General features: G+C 38.0%; 1 protein-coding gene across 8 annotated transcripts in view; it reads right to left on the reverse strand.

The window, feature by feature from the left end:
- RAD18 (RAD18 E3 ubiquitin protein ligase) overlaps positions 1-24269 on the reverse strand; it is a 110367-nt gene that overhangs the window by 25336 nt on the left and 60762 nt on the right. For all 8 annotated transcript variants that reach the window (XM_019824935.2, XM_003982447.5, XM_019824936.2 and 5 more), the window contains exons 10-11: positions 21516-21653; positions 16654-16828 (exon numbers count right to left, since the gene is read on the reverse strand). In XM_019824935.2, the coding sequence (XP_019680494.1) occupies positions 16654-16828; positions 21516-21653 (313 nt within the window). The remainder of the gene's footprint in view (positions 1-16653; positions 16829-21515; positions 21654-24269) is intronic.

The following is a 24269-nucleotide window of genomic DNA, read 5'->3' on the forward strand; positions in this document are numbered from 1 at the left end:
CAATCAAAGAACTCCCAATTCTACGCCTGTGATTTTCTGCCTGAGGCCAAGAGATTTTTATTCAGTATGTTGGTAAACTTTAGTATGACGACAGATTATTTTGTGCTTCAGTTTATTATCACACAAGATGAAAAAGTAAATTATTTCTAATCAACAAGCACATTTTCTCCCATCAGTCTGTGCACTCATTTGTCTCAGAGCTTTCTAGAAAATGTCTCTTTCTCTCCCTCACATTTCCTTGTCTATCACTTCTTCAACAGCCCCCAGACATCCTTATCTCTTCCACTCCGGGCAGCAATGGCAAGTATGCTTGGCAAACAGACGTGCAGAGGTGCAGGGAGCTCTGGAATGCCTATGGACATTCCGACTTTCTCTGGGACGCTCACAGGCAGAAGCCTAGAGCACCCCATCTGTATTGATGAAACATACGTAAAACCAAACCATTTCTTATCTTCAGCTGGAATCACTGCCTTGGCAGATCCAGCTGGCACCCCAGCCGGACCTCCTTGCCCTTATCCCCTCAGGCTTGACTTCCAACTATCAAGACTTTCGTCCTCTCACTGGTGAAGTGTGCTCTGCCACCAGCATGGAAGGCTGCAAGCAGCAGGGAGCAGTCCCCAACCAAATAACCGCCTCCCTTAGCCCTTGCCTGGGTTAACTCAGGTGAGTGTTTTAAACCAGCTCCTAATTCCAAGGAGGCTCAGGCTCCAGCTTCGCGGTGACATCTGGTTTGATAACGTGCCCCCTTCAACACAGTCTTCTTGTGCCTATCTCCTGTGCTCGCCTCCTCCTGACAGCAGTTCCTTCACCTTCCAAATCCACCACTTCCACTCAAATCCTTGTCTCAAGGTCTTCTCAGGAAATCCAACCATTTCAAGAACTGCCTATTCCCACTCTTTCAACAATGGGAAGAGCAAGCTGGCTTGTCCATGGCAGCATTATCAGTCAGGAGAACTTGGGCTCTGAGGCAAACTAGCCCTGGGTTTAAATCCCGATGTCACCACATACCATAAACAACTTAATTAACCCCTTTAACCTTTCATGTCCACATCTTTAAAATGGGTTTGCCTGTGGACGAAATGATGTAACACATCCAACACTCTCAGTACTCAAATAACATTGTCAATATCACATACTTTTACTGCCTACATTAATAAGGATACTTTACTGTTCCAGAAGACTCTTGTCTAGGAAGATAAAAGTTGTAGCTTTGTTGTTGACTCCAACTCAAAAGACCCCATCAGCTTTTCAATAGAAAACATCAAAGGACACACCCCAGACTCTTTGCACCCCTCACCTCTTAAGAACCTCTTACTGCTGTGTTCACCAGTTCTCAACTGTTAGGTTTACCTGATCCCAACCAAGACTGCACTGAAAGACCTGCCCAAAACCATACTTAAAAATCTCAACATGCATCTCAACTTTGCCCTTCTGGCTCTAAGAGGCCACTCTGATGACAGAGGTAGTGTTTCCTCTTCCCTTCAATAAGCAATGAAACTCAACTTGGTCTCAACAGGCTGATGATGCCAGTATTTGACATTCCTTAGATGAATGTCACAATGGCGCTTTTTCTTTTAAGATTGTGCCATTGGTCTCTAGTTTACTCTGAACTCAGGAAAGGCTGAAATTCCCTTAAATTTTCCAACAACAGTAATCAAGACTTCTTCACATTTTTGTGTTTGTTGTTGTTGTTGTCTTGCTCTAAAGGATTCTGGACAGAGAGCTCTTCCAAAAATCAATGGAAAGTGAAGAAAAGCTGCACCAAAACATATCAAATGCATGGCCAACAGTTCATTTAAGCCTTTCTGTCAAAGAGCCTGTTCTGTGCCTATGTCTGTGTTGGACTTCCTATAAAGTTGCTCCTACTAACTTAGCAGTTTTTGCCAGAAATTGTGAAAAGTTAAAATGTGTATTAATTCACACCTTGTCTGATGTACATTCTTCTATGACCAACACTTGGCATCTACAAGAAGGCTCACCCAGGTTACAAAGTGGTGAAATGAGCCAGTCTTCACAAGTACTGAAATCACAGTCCCCACTTCATTAGCCCATGCTCTCTAACACACCAAAGCGGAGATAACCTACCTGGGTTGGTCCTGAACTGAATGGCTGAGATAAATGAAAACCAAACGCACCACCCCAGGTAGACCCCTGGCTACCACCTTTTTCTGGATGATAAATCATAAATATAACTATTTCTTTTAGAAAATGTCCTAGAATAACCAAACTTTTTTGATTATGGACAATGACTTCTCAATAATTTTTTTTAATTTTAATAATTTCAAAGCTACAAAAAAGTGACTCCTGGAGCCGCTGGTGACTTAGTAGATTAAGCATCCAACTCTTGACTTCAGCTCAGGTCACGATCTCACAGTTTGTAGGTTCAAGACCCACATTGGGCTCTGTGCTGACAGTGTGGAGCCTGACTGGGATATTCTCTCTCTCTCTCTCTCTCTCTCTCTCTCTCTCTCTCTCTCTCTACCCATTCCTTGCTCTATCTCTCTCTCTGTGTCTCTCTCTCACACAAAATAAATAAATAAACATTAAAAAAAGACTTAAAAAAAAGTGACTCCCGTACCCTTCACCCAAATTTTACAGTTGTTCACTACATTTTGCCACAGGTGCTCTATCCCGCCTCTGTGTGAGTGCTCACACACGTACTATTACTTTTTAACCACCGCAAGTGCATTGCAGCCATTATGCCCCTTTAACCCTTCAGTGTACATTTCTTCAGAACAACTACATTCACTTCCATGACAACAATGAAATTACTGAAACCAGAAAACTGAATACTGACATAGCAACATTATCTAATCTATAGAGCTTATTGAAATTTCTTCAGTTAGGCCACAACACAATGTCTCTTTGTAAATTTTTTTGCCTAGAACTAAAGTGCACCAATACATATTTTTAAAATAATGATCTAAAGCTTCTTCCAAAGAAAAGCATGACTACTATTCTTCCCTGCATGAAGATAAAGCCTCCTCTATAGAGTCATAATCAAGAGCATCTTTTCTTATAACGTAGCACCCAATAAAAATGCACTTTTCTCTGCTTGCCAAAACTCAGGGAACAAAAGCTCTCTCTTTTTCATTAAGAAGAACAATAAGCTAATTTACGGAAATCTGGACAAGTCTCTTAAACTCCCAGAAATCACCTAGCAAGAAGTTGTATGAAAATATAAAATTCTAATCAATTTATTATCTGTCTTCATGTTGGGCAACAGAGAATCATTACAGCATTCATATTTCAAATTCTAAAGAGTACTTAATTAAGAGTTAAGAATCAATTTAGCAACAAAACAGCTTCATCTCAATAATTATTTGGATTGACATACCTATTGGTTCTCAAAATAAGATTATGCTTAGTTGTCACTCTGCCATATTATGTAAGTTTGATTACTGTTCTAACACAAGGAAAACTAACATCTTTATTCAACAATATAATAGTTAGATCTACACTCTGTATTAGAGCATGAATGACTGCATGAGTTCAGAACAATTGGCAATAGATTTGCACTCACATGAGACCTGAAACAGCATGACTTTTCTCTTAAAAGAATAAAAATGCACAAAAAATTATAAAATATTATGATCTTTTTGTTTTAAAAATGTTCATTTATCTATCCATCTGTCCATACCTCTATCTTTAGAAGGATCTACACATGAAAATGTTAACATGGAGTTATTTCTGGCTGATAAAATTATGGAATTTTATTCTTTCTGCTTACCTAAATTTTCTATCCTTCACAACAAACATGCACAACATCTAATTTAAAAGTGCTTCTGGAAATGTATGGCTTTACAATGAAAGTGACAAAATTATCATTAAAAGAAAAAAAATGAGAAAATTTTTGTAAAAACTGAAGAGAATACAGATAGAAGCATTTTAATATATAAGCAATAACTATAACGCTAGAAGGTTGATTCATGATCTGCAATGAACAGTGGTAAAAGAACACAGGTAACTTACCAACTACTACACTCATTAAAAATAATAGGATTATGGAATTTCAGGGTTAGAGAAGATCTCAACAAGGGTACTAACCTTCCATCTGATGCCTGAATATTATGAAAAATAAAAGTTGGACCAGGTAAGTAAAGACAACTTACCTCTAATATGCTAAGAATGTACTAGAAGTATTTGGTTGTGATGGGTCCCCTTCTCACTTTGAATTCTTTTACTGATTTCTATGGAGCTAATTACCCGAATCAAATGGGTATCTCTTTTGACTTTTCAGCTTTTGTAGTCACTAAATAACAACAGCCATAACCAATGGATCACTATACTTCGTGACAGCTTTCACCAGGGTAACACCAGCCAGTATTAGGATATACTTTATGAGTTTCCAACTAGGTGACGAAATTGTATTTGAAGTGAGTCAGAGACCTTGCTCATAATCAAATACTGCATTTCAAACACCTAAGACAACAATGATGGCAGGATGAACCATTATTTAATGACCCTTAGAAAAAACTGAGGTCAATTCAACTGTGATATAAGACTTCCTTTTCACTTGGAATTTTTACTTACATATCCAGAGACTTCTTTTAAACATATGGAGACAAAGGTTTTTATCTTATACCATTGTTGTGCATATATTTAAAAAAAAAAAAAAAAACAACTGAAAAAAACTGGTTAAAGTATTCCCAAAGTGTCTTCAGAGCTAGAGCCTGACTCTTTTTCATCATGTTCTGACTCAGTATCTATGATGCCTGAACCTTCCCTCACAAAGTTACCGTGTGTACTACCAACAGCAGTGGAGATACAGCATTTCTCAACAATATTTGAATACTGTCTCCATGAATTTTTCTTTTAATTTGAGAGAGAGAGAGACAGAGAGAGAGGGAGAGAGAGAGAGTATCTTAAGCAGTCTCCACGATCAGGGTGGAGCCTAATGCAGGGCTCGATCCCACAACCCTGGGATCATGACCTGAGCTGAAATCAAGAATCATATGCTCAACCGACTGAGCCACCCAGGCACCCCTCCAGGAATTTCATCGAAGGCACTGACATCCATTTTGCACACTGAATTCCTAATTTTGTCTCTTTCCTCAGTCATGTTTCATGTGACTAGAAGCAGCTTCTGTTTGAAGACATCAAGAAGGGTCTGACAAATTGATGTGTGACACCCTAACAATAGTCATTTGCAATGTGAATCAGTCATGCTGTTATTACTTTGAAATTTCTTCCAAGAGATTTAACTAACCATTTCTCCTGCCTTCAGTTGGTCATGTAACAAACAACCCTTTGCACATAGCTCATTAACAAAACTGTACCAAGTCTTCAGACTTGTGGGTATTTTTCTTTCCTACATCCCATAAATCACTTGATTGTTCTGCAAGAAAATGGAATTGCAGCCATTCATTTGATGATGAATACTGCCTTCCTAACATGAAACTTATACTCTGCTGCACTTCCTTCATACACAGTAACTTTTTTCTCTCATTAATTTGTGAAATATAGTTTAAATGACAAACCAATGATATGACAACAATGCACATAACTCAACTGAAATGATAACAGTCTGGAAAGCCATGATGCTTGTGAACTGGTAAATACATCAGGACTACAACCTGGCTGGTAGCAACCGTAAGATGCCATTGATTAAAATACACATCACAATTTCAGACATTCAGACACAATTTCAGACATTAAAAGAAAATGTATGTCTTAGAAGCAATGTTCACTTAATAAAGGTCTAGTAGTAATAGCAGACTAGTGATAAACTCTTGGCAGGAGACTTTTTCAAAAATAAGTGACAGACTCAATTCTTAAGGACTCTGATGAGTAACAATAGGAATAACAAAAATAGTCAAATAACCATAATACAAGATAGGATTTAATTTAGATAAACTGCTGTGGAATTCAGATACCCTGCTATAGGAACTCATAGAAGCAGCAGAAATTACTTCTGCTTAGTGTGAAGAATGAGAGAGAAAGTGATCATAGGAAGGGCTGAACGAGGCCATCCAAGAACAAACCTGAGGAACGATTGACAGAGTAATGTCATAGAGGAGGTAGATGAATTTATCTTAAGAAATATTATGTCTCCTTTATGGCAGCATTATTTACAACAGCCAAGTTATGGAAGCAGCCCAAGTGTGCATCAACTGATGAATGGATAAAGACGTGGTATACACATATACAATGGAATACTATTCAGCCATAAAAAAAGAATGAAATCTTGCTATTTGCAATATCATGGATGGAGTTAGAGTATTATGCAAAGCAAAACAAGTCAGAGAAAGACAAATACTACATGATTTCACTTATATGTGTAATTTAAGAAATAAAACAAAGGAACAAAGGAATAACAACAACAAAAAGAGACACAAACCAAGAAACAGATTCTTCACTACAAACTGATGGTTACCAGAGGGGAAGTAGGTGGGGAGATGTGTGAAATACATGAAGGAGATTAAAGAGTACACTTATCGGGGCACCTGGTGGCTCAGCTGGTTGAGTGTCCGACTCTCGATTTCGGCTCAGGTCATGAGCTCAGGGTCATGAGATCAAGCCCCACATTAGGCTCTGCACTGAGCATGGAGCCTGCTTAAAATTCTCTCTCTCTACCCCTTCCCCATACTCTCTCCCCCTCAAAAAAAAAAAAAAAAAAGTACAGTTATCATGAGGAGTACTGTGTAATGCAGAACTGGTGAATCATATTATGCACCTGAAACTAATATAACACCATATGTTAACTACACTGGAATCAAAATCAAAAAATATAATTATTTTTAAAAAAAGAAATGTCTTTTTCTCATTAAGGAAATTAATTAGAAATGTCTTAAGAAATCTGTCTTGCTGTTATGAGAAACAGGAAAGAAGAGGTCAGAAATTACAAGAGGCCTTAAAATGGAAAGGCAGAGCTGGAGGCAAGTCAGATTAGCTGGCGTTGGTGAGCCGCAAGACACGGTATCTACTGAAGGTGAGGACACAGACACAAGCAACCGGTGTGGACTAGGCACCATGGGAAATGCAGAAGAGAGTAACTTAGAACTATGCCTCAGTAGCAAGCACCTAGATGAGGCCAAATAAAATGAATTCTGAATGGAACTAATTAGCCCAGGCTCATAACTTTCTCTAGCAAAGTTCAGAACAGAAATGGGGATGGGGAGAGGGAAAAGAAGATAACCTACGCGATTTAGCTGAAGATTTAGAAGGAAGAAGATGCAATGTCCAGCCACAGAGTCCCAACTTTTGCAGCATTACTGAAGGCAATGTAATTGACCCCATCTTTATAAAGTAAAATAATCACATATTTATCCAAGATTCTCAGATCTATTACCTCATTTCATCTTCCCAACAGATCTGAGATAATAAGAGGTTTTCATATGTTTTTCAGAGATACGGAAAGACTTCAAAAGATTGATTCCCAAATCACCCAGCAGATTCTGCTGCACCACCAGTCACGTGTATGCCTACTACTCCTCCTGCTACAACAGCGGCTTCCCGCTGCATACTTAATCCTCGGCAGTCTTGTCTTGAATCAGTTGCCCAGTGCTCTGTCCTGGTATCAAAGCAAATACCACTAGTAAAGGCTCACTTCATTCTCACACTCCCTTTGGCCTTGGCTTCTAGGTATTATATAAGGAACACACTCTATCTTTTAAACTTAAAACTCTTAGATAGACAAAATGACAGGACAAATAAAAAAAGGTGTATAAAAAAGAATTTAAATAAAATAAAAAATTTAAAGATTAAAACATAATTAATATTTACAATGTATAGACCAGTTACTCACATCTGAGATATGAGTAATAGACACTGCCTGCTTTCTCAAGGACAGGCCAAGTAAATCCTCATATACAGTTCCTAAAGCTATGTTCCAAAGTGTACAAGCAAACTCAATGATTCTTTTTCCTAATAAGATTGCAATAAAAAAAAAACCACCCAAATATCAATGAGCTAATAAATGAATAATAAAATGTATATCCATACAACAGAATAATATCCTACACTGTAAAGGGAAACATGTCACATGAATGAACCTCAAACACAGTATGCTAAGTAACAGAAGCCAGTCACAAAAGACCACATACTGTTTGATCCCATTGGTATGAACTGTCCAGAATAGGCACATCAATAGAGACGGAAAGGAGATGAGTGGCTGCCACAGGCAGGCAGAGCTGGGAGGAATATGGCTAATGAGTATGAAGGTTCTTTTTGAGGTGATGAAAATGCTCTAACATTGTAGTGATGGTTCTACGATTTTGGGAATATGCCAGAAACTATTAAAGTGTATACTTGCACAAGTGAATTGCACACTATGTAACTTACATCTCAAAAAAGCCATTAATATGTGCAATGAGTAGGGAGTTCCATGAGATGTGGGTGCATGTGTGTGTGCAGACATACACATGTGCAGAACTAAATAAAAGGTGAAACAGAATATAAGAGCTTACATTAAAGACATTTTTTAGGGGTGCCTGGGTGGCTCAGTCGGTTAAGCATCTGACTTCAACTCAGGTCACGATTTCACGGTTCGAGAGTTCAAGCCCTGCGTCAGGCTTTGTGCTGACAACTCAGAGCCTGGAACCTGCTTCTGATTGTGTCTCCCTCTCTCTCTGCCCCTCCCCAACATCCTCCCTCCCTCTCTCTCAACAATAAATAAACATTAAAATAAAAATTTTTAAAAACATTTTTAGTGGTTTAATAATCCTCTCAGATTTTGGTGATGCCAATGTATCTGTCTGAGGCCAAGACCTCCAACAAACTCACCCTACTTCCCATCATCCCACACCAGATAAATAAATACACATCTGGCTGCCATGCATTTCCTCCTACACTTTCTTCCCTTCCCCCACTTCAAATGTGTCCCATCTCACCCAGGCATTCCCAGACATTAAGGCATTCTGTGACTATGGTAAAAAACTAATTCCCAAAGTCTATAAAGAGCTCACCAAACTCCACACCCGAAAAACAAATAACCCAGGGAAGAAATAGGCAGAAAACATGAATAGACACTTCTCTAAAGAAGACATCCAGATGGCCAACAGGCACATGAAAAGATGCTCAAAAGTCGCTCTTCATCAGGGAAATACAATTCAAAACCACACTCAGATATCACCTCATGCCAGTCAGAGTGGCCAAAATGAACAAATCAGGAGACTACAGATGCTGGCGAGGATGTGGAGAAACAGGAACCCTCTTGCCCTGTTGGTGGGAATGCAAATTGGTGCAGCCACTCTGGAAAACAGTGTGGAGGTTCCTCAAAAAATTAAAAATAGACCTACCCTATGACTCAGCAATAGCACTGCTAGGAATTTACCCAAGGGATACAGGAGTACTGATACATAGGGGCACTTGTACCCCAATGTTTAGAGCAGCACTCTCAGCAACAGTCAAATTATGGAAAGAGCCTAAATGTCCATCAACTGATGAATGGATAAAGAAATTGTGGTTTATATACACAATGGAGTACTACGTGGCAATGAGAAAGAATGAAATATGGCCCTTTGTAGCAACATGGATGGAACTGGAGAGCGTGATGCTAAGTGAAATAAGCCATACAGAGAAAGAGAGATACCATATGGTTTCACTCTTATGTGGATTCTGAGAAACTTAACAGAAACCCATGGGGGAGGGGAAGGAAAAAAAAAAAAGAGGTTAGAGTGGGAGAGAGCCAAAGCATAAGAGACTGTTAAAAACTGAGAACAAACTGAGGGTTGATGGGGGGTGGGAGGGAGGGGAGGGTGAGTGATGGGTATTGAGGAGGGCACCTTTTGGGATGAGCACTGGGTGTTGTATGGAAACCAATTTGACAATAAACTTCATATATTGAAAAAATAAAATAAATAAATAAAAATAAATAAATAAAAACTAATTCATACTCAGTGCAGAGGCTTCTAGGAAGATGGCGGCGTAGGAGGATGCTGGGCTCACCGCGTTCTGCAGATCACTTAGATTCCACCCACACCTGCCTAAATAACCCAGAAAATCGCCAGAAGACTAGCAGAATGGATTCGCCGGAGCCAAGTGTAGACAAGAGGTCCATGGAAGGGGGGACCATCCCGAAGCAGATCTCCAAAGGAAAAGCGAGCTGAGCCTGCCCCTCCCGCCCATGTGCACCTTGCTGATCCACCCCAGCTAATATGCCAGACCCCCAGCACCACAAGCCTGGCAGTGTGCAAGTAGCCCAGATGGGCCACGCCACCCCACAGTGAATCCCGCCCCTAGGAGAGGGGAAGAGAAGGCACACACCAGTCTGACTGTGGCCCCAGCGGTGGGCTGCGGGCAGACATCAGGTCTGACTGCGGTCCCGCCCACCAATGCAAGTTATTCAAGACAGCACAGGGGAAGTGCCCCGCAGTTCCTCACCACTCCAGGGTCTATCCAAAATGACAAAATGGAAGAATTCCCCTCAAAAAAACCTCCAGGAAATAACAACAGCTAACGAACTGATCAAAAATGATTTAAACAATATAACAGAAAGTGAATTTAGAATGATAGTCATAAAATTAATCACTGGGCCTGAAAACAGTATAAAGGACAGCAGAGAATCTATTGCTACAGAGATCAAGGGACTAAGGAACAGCCAGGAGGAGCTAAAAAATGCTATCAATGAGCTGCAAAATAAAATGGAGACGACCACAGCTCGGATTGAAGAGGCAGAGAAGACAACAGGTGAACTAGAAGATAAAATTATGGAAAAAGAAGCAGCTGAGAAAAAGAGAGATAAAAAAAATCCAGGAGTATGAGGGGAAAATTAGAGAACTAAGTGATGCACTAAAGAGAAATAATCTACACATAATTGGTATTCCAGAGGAGGAAGAGAGAGGGAAAGGTGCTGAAGGTGTACTTGAAGAAATAATAGCTGAGAACTTCCTTTATCTGGGGAAGGAAAAAGGCATTGAAATCCAAGAGGCACAGAGAACTCCCTTCAGATGTAACTTGAATCGATCTTTTGCACGATATATCATAATGAAACTGGCAAAATACAAGGATAAAGAGAAAATTCTGAAAGCAGCTAGGGATAAACACGCTCTAACATATAAAGGGAGACCTATAAGACTTGTGACCGATCTCTCTACTGAAACTTGGCAGGCCAGAAAGGAATGGCAGAAAATCTTCAATGTGATGAACAGAAAAAAATACGCAGCCGAGAATCCTCTATCCAGCAAATCTGTCATTTAGAATAGGAGAGATAAAGGTCTTCCCAAACAAACAAAAACGGAAAGAATTCATCACCACTAAACCAGCCCTACAAGACATCCTAATGGGGATCCTGTGAGACAAAATACCAGAGACACTGCTACAAGCATGAAACCTACATACATCACAATGACTCTAAACCCATATCTTTCTATAATAACACTGAATGTAAATGGACTAAATGCGCCAACCAAAAGACATAGGGTATCAGAATGGATAAAAAAACAAGACCCATATATTTGCTGTCTACAAGAGACTCATTTTAGACCTGAGGACACTTTCAGATTGAAAGTGAGGGGATGGAGAACTATTTATCATGCTACTGGAAGTCAAAAGAAAGCTGGAGTAGCCATACTTATATCAGACAAAATAGACTTTAAATTAAAGGCTGTAACAAGAGATAAAGAAGAGCATTATATAATAATTACAGGGTATATCCATCAAGAAGAACTAACAATTATAAATGTCTATGCGCCAAATACAGGAGCCCCCAAATATATAAAACAATCACAAACATAAGCAACCTTATCGACAAGAATGTGGTAATTGCAGGGTACTTTAATACCCCACTTACAACAATGGATAGATCATCTAGACACATCATCAATAAAGAAACAAGGGCCTTGAATGATACATTGGATCAGATGGACTTGACAGATATATTTAGAACTCTGTATCCCAAAGCAACAGAATATACTTTCTTCTCGAGTGCACATGGAACATTCTCCAAGATAGATCACATACTGGGTCACAAAACAGCCCTTCATAAGTTTAGAAGAATTGAAATTATACCATGCATACTTTCAGACCACAATGCTATGAAGCTTGAAATCAACCACAGAAAAAAGTCTGGAAAACCTCCAAAAGCATGGAGGTTAAAGAACACCCTACTAAAGAATGAATGGGTCAGTCAGGCAATTAGAGAAGAAATTAAAAAATATATGGAAACAAACAAAAATGAAAATACAACAATCCAAACGCTCTGGGATGCAGCGAAGGCAGTCCTGAGAGGAAAATACATTGCAATCCAGGCCTATCTCAAGAAACAAGAAAAATCCCAAATACAAAATCTAACAGCACACCTAAAGGAAATACAAGCAGAACAGCAAAGACACCCCAAACCCAGCAGAAGAAGAAAAATAATAAAGATCAGAGCAGAAATAAACAATATAGAATCTAAAAAAACTGTAGAGCAGATCAACGAAACCAAGAGTTGGTTTTTTGAAAAAATAAACAAAATTGACAAACCTCTAGCCAGGCTTCTCAAAAAGAAAAGGGAGATGACCCAAATAGATAAAATCAGGAATGAAAATGGAATTATTACAACCAATCCCTCAGAAATACAAGCAATTGTCAGGGAATACTATGAAAAATTATATGCCAAGAAACTGGACAACCTGGAAGAAATGGACAAATTCCTAAACACCCACACGCTTCCAAAACTCAACCAGGAGGAAATAGAAAGCTTGAACAGACCCATAACCAGCGAAGAAATTGAATCAGTCATCAAAAATCTCCCAACAAATAAGAGTCCAGGACCAGATGGCTTCCCAGGGGAGTTCTACCAGACGTTTAAAGCAGAGATAATACCTATCCTTCTCAAGCTATTCCAAAAAATAGAAAGGGAAGGAAAACTTCCAGATTCATTCTATGAAGCCAGTATTACTTTAATTCCTAAGCCAGACAGAGACCCAGTAAAAAAAGAGAACTACAGGCCAATATCCCTGATGAATATGGATGCAAAAATTCTCAATAAGATACTAGCAAATCAAATTCAACAGCATATAAAAAGAATTATTCACCATGATCAAGTGGGATTCATTCCTGGGATGCAGGGCCGGTTCAACATTCGCAAATCAATCAATGTGATACATCACATTAATAAAAGAAAGGATAAGAACCATATGATCCTGTCAATCGATGCACAAAAGGCCTTTGACAAAATCCAGCACCCTTTCTTAATGAAAACCCTCGAGAAAGTCGGGACAGAAGGAACATACTTAAAGATCATAAAAGCCATTTATGAAAACCCCACAGCTAACATCATCCTCAATGGGGAAAAACTGAGAGCTTTTTCCCTGAGATCAGGAACATGACAGGGATGTCCATTCTCACCGCTGTTGTTTAACATAAATGTTGGAAGTTCTAGCATCAGCAATCAGACAACAAAAGGAAATCAAAGACATCAAAATTGGCAAAGATGAAGTCAAGATTTCAATTTTTGCAGATGACATGATATTATACATGGAAAATCCGATAGACTCCACCAAAAGTCTGCTAGAACTGATACATGAATTCAGCAAAGTTGCAGGATACAAAATCAATGTACAGAAATCAGTTGCATTCTTATACACTAATAATGAAGCAACAGGAAGACAAATAAAGAAACTGATCCCATTCACAATTGCACCAAGAAGCATAAAATACCTAGGAATAAATCTAACCAAAGATGTAAAAGATCTGTATGCTGAAAACTATAGAAAGCTTATGAAGGAAATTGAAGAAGATATAAAGAAATGGAAAAACATTCCATGCTCATGGAATTCCATGCTCATTGGAAAAATAAATATTGTTAAAATGTCAATACTACCCAAAGCTATGTACACATTCAATGCAATCCCAATCAAAATTGCACCAGCATTCTTCTCGAAGCTAGAACAAGCAATCCTAAAATTCATATGGAACCACAAAAGGCCACAAATAGCCAAAGTAATTTTGAAGAAGAAGACCAAAGCAGGAGGCATCACAATCCCAGACTTTAGCCTCTACTACAAAGCTATAATCATCAAGACAGCATGGTATTGGCACAAAAACAGACACATAGACCAATGGAATAGAATAGAAACCCCAGAACTAGACCCACAAACGTATGGCCAACTAATCTTTGACAAAGCAGGAAAGAATATCCAATGGAAAAAAGACAGTCTCTTTAACAAATGGTGCTGGGAGAACTGGACAGCAACATGCAGAAGAATGAAGCTTTCTTACACCATTCACAAAAAAAAACTCAAAATGGATAAAGGACCTGAATGTGAGACAGGAAACCATCAAAACCCTAGAGGAGAAAGCAGGAAAAAAACCTCTCTGACCTTAGCCGCAGCAATTCCTTACTTGACACATCCCCAAAGGCAAGGGAATTAAAAGCAAAAATTAACTATTGGGACCTCATGAAGATAAAATGCTTCTGCACAGCAAAGGAAAAAATCAACAAAACTAAAAGGCAAACAACGGAACGGGAAAAGATATTTGCAAATGACATATCGGACAAAGGGCTAGTATCCAAAATCTATAAAGAGCTCACCAAACTCCACACCCGAAAAACAAATAATCCAGTGAAGAAATGGGCAGAAAACATGAATAGACACTTCTCTAAAGAAGACATCCAGATGGCCAACAGGCACGTGAAAAGATGCTCAACGTCGCTCTTCATCAGGGAAATACAAATCAAAACCACACTCAGATATCACCTCATGCCAGTCAGAGTGGCCAAAATGAACAAATCAGGAGACTATAGATGCTGGCGAGGATGTGGAGAAACAGGAACCCTCTTGCACTGTTGGTGGGAATGCAAACTGGTGCAGCCACTCTGGAAAACAGTGTGGAGGTTCTTCAAAAAATTAAATATAGACCTACCCTATGACCCAGCAATAGCACTGCTAGGAATTGACCCAAGGGATACAGGAGTACTGATGCATAGGGGCACTTGTACCCCAATGTTTATAGCAGCACTCTCAACAATAGCCAAATTGTGGAAAGAGCCTAAATGTCCATCAACTGATGAATGGATAAAGAAATTGTGGTTTATATACATAATGGAGTACTACGTGGCAATGAGAAAGAATGAAATATGGCCCTTTGTAGCAACGTGAATGGAACTGGAGAGTGTGATGCTAAGTGAAATAAGCCATACAGAGAAAGACAGATACCAACAGATACCATATGTGTTCACTTTTATGTGGATCCTGAGAAACTTAACAGAAACCCATGGGGGAGAGGAAGGAAAAAAAAAAAAAAAAAAGAGGTTAGAGTGGGAGAGAACCCAAACATAAGAGACTCTTAAAAACTGAGAACAAACTGAGGGTTGATGGGGGGTGGGAGGGAGGGGAGGTGATGGGCAATGAAGAGGGCATCTTTTGGGATGAGCACTGGGTGTTTTATGGAAACCAATTTGACAATAAATTTCATATATTAGGAAAAAAAATAGGGTGCAAACAAAAAAAAAAACTAATTCATACTCACGTGGACCCTGATTTTCCTCCATTTTTACCCTGCATTCCTACATGACTTGTATTTAAAAAAAAAAAAAAATACTGCCTACTGGACTTGAAGGAATGGCTTGCAGTACCATACTCTTGGACAAAAGGGACAAAGCTCAGGCCACCATGTGTTCTTCCCTTACCCAACTTGAGAGGTGTTTTTGACCTTGAAAACATTAGGGGTGAAGTGAGAAGATTTTCCCTTCCTAATACCTCAGCCTGAATAATTTGAAACCGTTTCCTAAGAATCCTTGGAAAGCAGAGGGGTTTTGGGTATAGTCTTCTTATAAAAAATTTTCCTCTTAATTTGATGTTTCAGATTAGACAATCTATCATTCTACAGCATTGTTAATTTTTACATGAAGAAATATCAAAGATTAAATAATGTCTAGACACATTCACACACAGGTTGTAGCATTTTAAAATTGGTATAATTCATTTAGAAGGCAGCAACACATACTATGGTCAAAATGGTGTTAAAAATAAAGAAATAATTTATTAGAAACAAAAGGCTCTATACATAGAGAGCTTTACCACAGCTTTAGATGTGTTAAGTAGAACACTGGGGAACAGAAACTGAAGGGTTTGGTCAATTATGATACAGAACCATAAGAAAACTCTGCACCCACTTAAAAACAGCTATAAAAATGAGGTAGAAACATGGGTACAAATGGTTTATGATATAAAGTGAATGCCAGAACACAAAAATTATATAAATACACACACACACACACGTATAATCATTTTATACTAGGTAATCTTTTAAAGTACATCATCTTTTAAAAATATCTTTTAAAAAATTACTCACCTCCAAACCTCTCTTTTTTAAAGCTTTCCCATCCATTACTTGCTCAATTACGTTTTTCTTGTTTTTCTCTCCTATACATTGTCTTTCTGGTCATTTCTATTTTCTAGTATAGTCATCTTTACCTTCTTCACTCACTGTCTTGACAAAAATATCACTGTCTATCATGCCCTTTTCTGACTCCAGAAAAAATATCTATCTAAAGGGTACAGAGTAAGAAACAAGGCCACCCTACGGCCACTGCAATGATCTCCCACATACTGCCTTGCTTGCTATCACTGTGGAAGTTACAAAGCAGTAAAAAGAGCCTGAAGGGGAAGACTGAACTGCCTCATACCTCAAAGTTACTTCCTAATTGTTTGTGTCTTTCTGTCTGAGCATGCACAGGTATGGAAAATAGAAATTTACAATAATTCGGTACTGCAGGTTTCTTACCTATTGAATGAGTCTGATTCTGATGAAGAAAGAGTTTCTTCTTGAATATCAGTACAACTGGAAGAATCATCTGGTCTGTCAGGCTCCATTCTCCCTGGGGATTCCAGCTTTGTTTGAGGGAAGTGGTCTGTTATGGGAAGAGTGTCTGAGAATTTCATCTTTTTATCTTCCTGTTCTAAAAAGGTAAAAGAAAGAAAAAGACACATTTAAGAGTACCATAAAATCTACAACCTCTGTATGTTGATTATTTCTACATTTAGCAGTACAATTTATACTCAGTAAAATGGAAGCTTAGATAACATTGAATCCAAAACCCCAGGGACAGAGAATAAGAATCATCACTCCTATGAGCTATCAAATTACAAAGCCCACTCCATGCACTTCCAGATTAATTAATTTGAAAACAAAGTTTCCTTTTAAAATCAGGAGTAGTGAACTGTGTAATTCTAATGAGGCTTCTACTTACAGTATTACTAGAGAATTCCTGCATATTTCATAGATCAGAGAACACCAACAAACATATGAAGCACAATAAAAAAGCATTAAAGATTCGATATTTATCACTGACTACTATGTGGTAGTGAATCCATCTGGACATTTCTCTTAGTCTGTTAAATAGAATCTAGTAATTTATTATGGAAAAGGAAAACTAATCAGACATAACCAATATTTCCATTCGATCCAATACATGTCACATTTCTATGTATCCCTTGTTAGAGCCTCAATTTCTGAGGTCTCCTCTTGCAAATAAAAATAAGGGAAGCTGGAGGCATGCAGACAGTGCTGGCAAGAATGTGACATAACAGGTGTGACCAAATATCTCCAAAGACGAGTGCAGAAATAGTATCCATGAAGGATTCCTCAGTGCCCAGGACTCTCCCTCACAATCTGTTTCAGGACTCTGCTAGTATTTCAGTGGCACTGTCTTTAAGCTTCGGGAACTCAGTAAGTACTTAACAGCCAAGCCACACGTGCTAATAGAATAGAGCCCCTTTCATGAGTTTCCTCCCAGAGAAGCAGAGCTCTCACACATCACCCACCCAGTGTGTTTGCAGAGGCAAGTGACTCTCGACAAAAGACACCAAGAAGAATTGTCAAGGTTTTGTTACAAATAGAAAATTTATACTAAAGAATAAGACAGATTCTTTAAAAAAAAAAAAAAAAAAAAACCTTTGTAAGTCTGTACAGTCAAGATATTTCCAAGATTTTCCCAGAAATAATGTTTTTCTTATACTAAAGAACAGCATACATCACAAAAGTATAAGTTCTTAAAAAAAAAAAAAAAAAAAAAAAGCTCTTGATGTTGTCTGGCTTTCAATAAGCCAAATCATTACCAAAACAAAACTGTACCCTCTAATGTTTATCTGGGTAAAGGAAAGAAGCTAACCACAACAACCATCCAGGTGCTCTAAGATCTCCTCTTATAAACAGGCACCCAAGACCACATTAAGAAGAATCAATCACCCAGTAAACTCAGGAAACCCAGGCATCCAGTACTCAACTGGCCAGGAAAATGCAATTAAGCTGACAAACTAGGGAGCGGGAGTTCAACTTAAAACTATCTTTTATTTTTGCACCTGATTTATAATCATCTTATATACTTCTTCCCATCTTATAGAAGCTTCTCCAAGATAAATTCCCTCTTGGGGACAAACATCATTCAACAATTTGTGGGCACTGAAAGTCGGTTATCTTTCATGTATCTGTCCATAGATGTCAGAACAGGATGTCAAACACAGCCCCCAAAGATGAGGCTCCAACATCAAACCTCCCGAAAGACATGCAATAAAAATGAAGAAAAAAAGCAACGGATGAAGGATTTAGTCGAGAGAACATGTATCTTGTTCACTTACATTGGCACTTCAATGAGTAAATTTACTTGAAAGAGCAAAAATTACACTGATTGTATGATGCTACACAAAGCTCAGTTCTTCAGTGAGTCTGTGTTAGTCTGTCTGCCTTCCTCTCTCACACACTCTTTACCTCCCTCAGACACGGGCATTCATGCACAACAATCTACCAGCAGCAACCATCTCTGAATGCCACAGAGAGCAGTATTTACAGGCATATACACATAAAGTGCATAATCCTGAGTATAAGCAATTAATCATTTTCAAGATACATCCAACCAATAAGTAAAAATCTTCTCCAGATCAGAAGATATTAAGCCAGATTTTTTCAGGAGCTAAACTGTTTTCTAAGAAAATCCTCTGACAACTGCACAAATTCAAGTTGTTCACAAAGAGCATGAGGTTTATACTCAGGCAGCAACCTACTAAATGATACCAGGAGAACTTAGGAAAAAAATAAAGAATGCAATAGCACATAAAAGAATAAAAGGCTTAGGGATAAATCTATCCAAGGAAGTGAAAAATTTTAATGCTGAAAACCACAAAACATTGTTGAAAGAAATTAAAGACATAAATAAATGAAAGACATTCTGTGTTCACAAACTATAAGACAATATTATTAACATATCAGAAGTTACCAAAGCAATCTATAATTTCAATTCAATCCCAATGTTACTTTTTGCAGAAGTAGAAAAATTCATCCTAAAATTTACATGGAATCTCCAAGGACCCAAATAGTCAAAACAATCTTGGAAAGGAAGAATAAAGTTGGAGGACTCATACCTCCTGACTTTGAAATTTATAACGAAGCTACAGTAATTAAAATAGTATATAATACAGACATAAAAACAGACTTTTAGGCCAAAAGAATATAATAGTGAGTATAAAAATAAACCTTCACATATATAGTCAATTGACTTTCAACAAGGATATCAAGAGCATTCAATGTGGAAAGGTTATTCTTTTTTTTTAATTTTTTTTTTAATGTTTTTATTTTTGAGAGAGAGGCAGACAGACAGAGTGTGAGCCAGGGAGGGGCAGAGAGAGAGGGAGACAGAATCCCAAAGCAGGCTCCAGGCTCCAAGCTGTCAGCACAGAGCCCAATGCAGGGCTCAAACCCACAACACTAGATCATGACCTGAGCCGAAGTTGGACGCTCAACCAACTGAGCCACCCAGGCGCCCCAAAGGCTATTCTTAACAATTGGTGCTTTATCTACATGTAAAAGAATGAAATTGTACCCTTACCTTATACCATACACAAAAATTAACCTAATAGGGATCACAGACCTAAACATGAAGAGCTAAAACAACAAAACTCTTAGGTAAAAACAAACAGGAAAATCTTTCATGATTTTCCAAATGTTGAAATCTTCCATCTTTCCAAAATGTTTCCATGAATGATTTGGCAACAATTTCATGGATATAACACCAAAGGCACAGGCAACAAAAGAAAGAATGAATAAACCAGACTTTATTAAAATTTAGCACCGTTGTGCATCAAAGAAACTATGAAGAAAGCAAAGAGACAACTGAGAAAATGTTCATAAATATTTGCAAATCATATACATGAAAAAGGATTAATATCCAGAATATATAAAGAATTCCTAAAACAACAACAAAGAAACAAACCAATGGAAAAGCGAGCAAAGAACATGAACACACATTTCTCCAAAGAAGAAAAACACATAGCCAATAAGCATGTGAAAAGATGCTCAACATCATTAGTCATTAGGAAAATGAAGATCAAAACCCATATCATTTCTTACCTACTATAATAGCTACAGTTAAAAAAAAAAAAAGGAAAATAACAGGTGCTGTTGGCAAGGATATACAGAAACTAGAATCCTTAAGCATTGCTTGTAAGAATGTAAAATGGTACAGCCACTTGAAAACAGATTGGTGGTTTTTCAAAAGGTAAACATAGAATTACCATATAAACCAGCAAGTCCATTCTTAGGTTCATATCCAAAAGAATGGAAGGCAGAGACTTGAACAGATATTTCAACACTAATGTTCATAGCAGCATTATTCACAGTAGCCAAAAGGTGAAAATAACCCATTAGAGATGAACAGATAAACAAAATGTGGCATACACATAAAAAGCAATGAAATTTTGATAGAAGCTACAACATGAAGACCTTCAAAATATGCTTATTAGTGAAATAAGTTGACACAGAAGGACTAATTATTAATGATTCCCACTTACATGAGGTACATAAACTAAGCAAATTTCACAAAAAAGTAGAACAGAGACTACCAGGGTCTGCCTGGAAAAGTGGAAGAGAGTTATTATTATTTTTAATGGGCAAAGAGTTTATGTTGGATGATGAAAAAGTTTTAGGTACAGACAGTGGTTACCGTTATAAAACATTCTGAACATATTTAATAGTACTGAACTGTACATTTATGAACAGTTGAAATGATATTGTGTTATGTATAATTTATCATAATAAAGAAAACAATAAGGAATTTTCTTGTGCACTACCCTCCATTATGACTCTGTTTTGTTCACTGGTCCAAATAAAGCCCTGGCAATAGAAATATAGTATTAATCTCAAATTTTAAAATGGATCAAAATTAAGGAATGTGCTATGTATAGGCACACCAAGTCTATAAGCTTCAGACTTTATAGCAGAACATTCCATCCAAAATAAATACCAGTGACCTTTAACAAAAATTATTCTAGAATGAAATTATTTGTAGGATATCTGAAGATATACAGCAATAAATCCTATAGTTAGAAAACATCCTCAGGCTGAAACAACTAAGAAACTTCTGATTTATCATTAAATGAAAGATTTCACAAACTTGTCTTCAGGACATTGTCTCAATCATTTTCCCTACAGTAATAAACTTAGTTAACATTCAACAACTGTTATAGGTCTAAAAATATTTTTTCCCATTTCAGATACCTAATAAAAAGGTAAATTCCTGTGATTTTATTTTCTTTTTATATTAAAAATGAATAGTGAAATTCAACATATTTCTGTTTTTAAGTAAAGTCTCTTACCCATGCATACAGGTAATAGCTTTTCTGTAGATTCATCTTCTTTTCTTATTACTTTTTTTGTTGACATTTCAACGGTCTTCTTGTATCCTTTTTTGGCCTGATCCACCAGAAGCCGAAATTCATTCTGATGTTTTTTACCTAAAATTCAAAAGATCTTCTTGGTAAAGCAAGGAGTAAGAAAATTTTATGTTTGTTATGCTGACACACAGAGTATCAAGAAGTGTTCAACCAGGGCGCCTGGGTGGCTAAGTCGGTTGAGCGACCAACTTCAGCTCAGGTCATGATCTCATGGTTTGTGAGTTTGAGCCCCTACGTCAGACTCTGTGCTGATGGCTCAGAGCCTGAAGCCTGCTTCAGATTCTGTGTCTGCCTCTCTCTCTGCCCCTCCCCGACTCATGCTCTGTCTCTCTCTCAGAAATAAACATTAAAAAAAAAAAATTAAAAAAAAAAAAAGTGTTCAACCTTGCTCAAGAACAAGATCCTTGAAAAGCACCTGCAATAAACTTAAAAGCTGGCAACCACAAAAATACAAAGGGCTGGGGGTCGTGGAAGCCTCTGCTCTTCTCCCTTCCTCAGATACAAACATGGAAACAGGATATTCCTAGTTTGCTACTGTAGGTTTTTCCCAAACCCCATACTCTGTAAGGCTTTTGATGCAGAAGATACCACTTTCTTAAATATATCCAAAAGACACCATTCTAACTCCCAAGAAACAAGAGTACTAACATGAAGAACATTAACTGAATATAAGAGCGGAAGCCTCGAGGAAAGCTGGGTTATAAAAACAAAGGAAATCCATTCTAGCTCCCTCTTTCTCCTTTACATTTCTTGCCTGTTTCCCATCAGGATCCCTTAAGTCCACCACCCACCACCAATCACTTTACCTCAGGATATTTTAATTGCACCAATCTTAACAACACCTGCTACTTTGGAAGGCAGCTATGCTCACCAGGATACCACCAAGGCTGCACATAACACCTGCTACTTTCATACCTCTGAAGACAATGTAAGCCTGATATCTAGGTAGCCATTATTACTGTACATTAATTTACTCAATAAGGAATAGCCAGGCATTGCTAGAGCAGAGGCTGTAGGACATCTATTTGTTATTCTGAACTATAGTTTGAATGGCTGAGGATGCATTTACTTATCTAACACCCTCAAACACACAAGTCATGGCTCAAAATGATGCCATAAATCCTACAAAAATGTATTTTAGAAAGAATCATACTGCAAATAGTTAAAGTTCTGAGACCATTTTCAAACAGTAACCAACATTTTCCCTGTGGCACACACTAAGAATAACTGACTGTAGGAAAAAATTTGTGCTTTTCTTGAAAACTATGCATTTTCTAGAGCTATCCTTCCAGGATTCCAAGCATTTGCTGCCTTTGAGCTCTGTAAACTGTAGCTAACTCATGGCAATGGAAAATAATTCTTGTCTACAGACATGCAAAATCCTGTCTGGTAAAGGTTCAATTGACTCCTCTCCCCACTGCGGAAGAGGCCAGTTTTGCCTCCATTTGCACAGTGAATTCAATATCCCTGATCTATAAATGTGACTGTTCTTTGGACATCAGGGAGAGACTGCTCCTAATCCCAATATATTTATGTGTATATACATGTAAAACTCCCAGTGAAACTAACATGTTGGGTCGTAAGGTATGTGGTAAATTTTACATTAAGAGACTGGGTAAAACTCCAGCAAAAGAAATAATGGCTGGCCATAAAGATTGCTGGGAAAAGTTAGCTCTTTAGAAATAGGTGAGATCCTATCTAGAAAATAAGCTAGGTGATTTCTTTCAGGTCCTATTTAACTCTATGCATTTGAGGATAATTATTCTGTACTTCCTTCAGCTCCCCAGAAGCAGTGGGCTAACACCACCACCATCACTATATAGTTTCTGTTAGGCAAGGGTAACACAGCACTGTGGGGTCTATGTAATCTAGTCAGACCTGGTCTAGGCTGTTTTCCCAGTAAGGCCATTGAGTATCTATGAATTCTGGGTGTAAGAATTACTTAAGAAACTTGCTCAAGTAATCTCATTAACAGTTAAGGAGGCTTAATGACTTTCTCTTCTGAAGTAATAAAATCCCAGGTTTAAAAAGAGATTTTCTTTGTTTAATCTTATTACCCTACAGCTAGGCTGGAAACCAAACAGTAAATGGCAGCCACTGCTTTGGCTTTGACCCAAGAGGAACAAAAACCCCTGCTCAAAAGATGAACAGTGCCAAGAGATTATGACTAATAAAATTGCTCCCATTCATCTCTTCACCTCATTTTAGGAGCTGTGCCATCTGGCAAGAAGTTCTTTAAAGAGTTTAAAATCTCGGCCCTGCTAATTAGATGCCCTGAATTTACCTCTTAAAAATATTAACTGGCTGACATAATTGTGGGAGCTCATGAATGCACTTTACATTCAACCATTTCATATCCTTCAAGATTTTTAATACTTGAATAATATCACCCTTTCCGACTCTCCAAGTTGAAATATTATAATCTTTTCTAGTGCCATGTCAAGCCATTCATTCATTCCTTCCTTCACCACCCCTGAACTACTTTTCTAGACCAGCTTTTACAGCCAGAGGGTCCCCAGATCTGCCCGTGAACTGACAGGTACACAAGACCAAACCCAGGCTCTCTCAAGAACTGGACAGACTCACCCCCTACAGCAATGACACTGAAATACTCACTCATCTACTTGAAGTCACAGAACAAGTTTGGAGTCAGTGCCTCTCAAAGTAAAATCGAAT

This window comes from Felis catus, chromosome A2 (genome assembly GCF_018350175.1).
Source record: "Felis catus isolate Fca126 chromosome A2, F.catus_Fca126_mat1.0, whole genome shotgun sequence".
In the NCBI taxonomy this organism is placed as follows: domain Eukaryota; kingdom Metazoa; phylum Chordata; class Mammalia; order Carnivora; family Felidae; genus Felis; species Felis catus.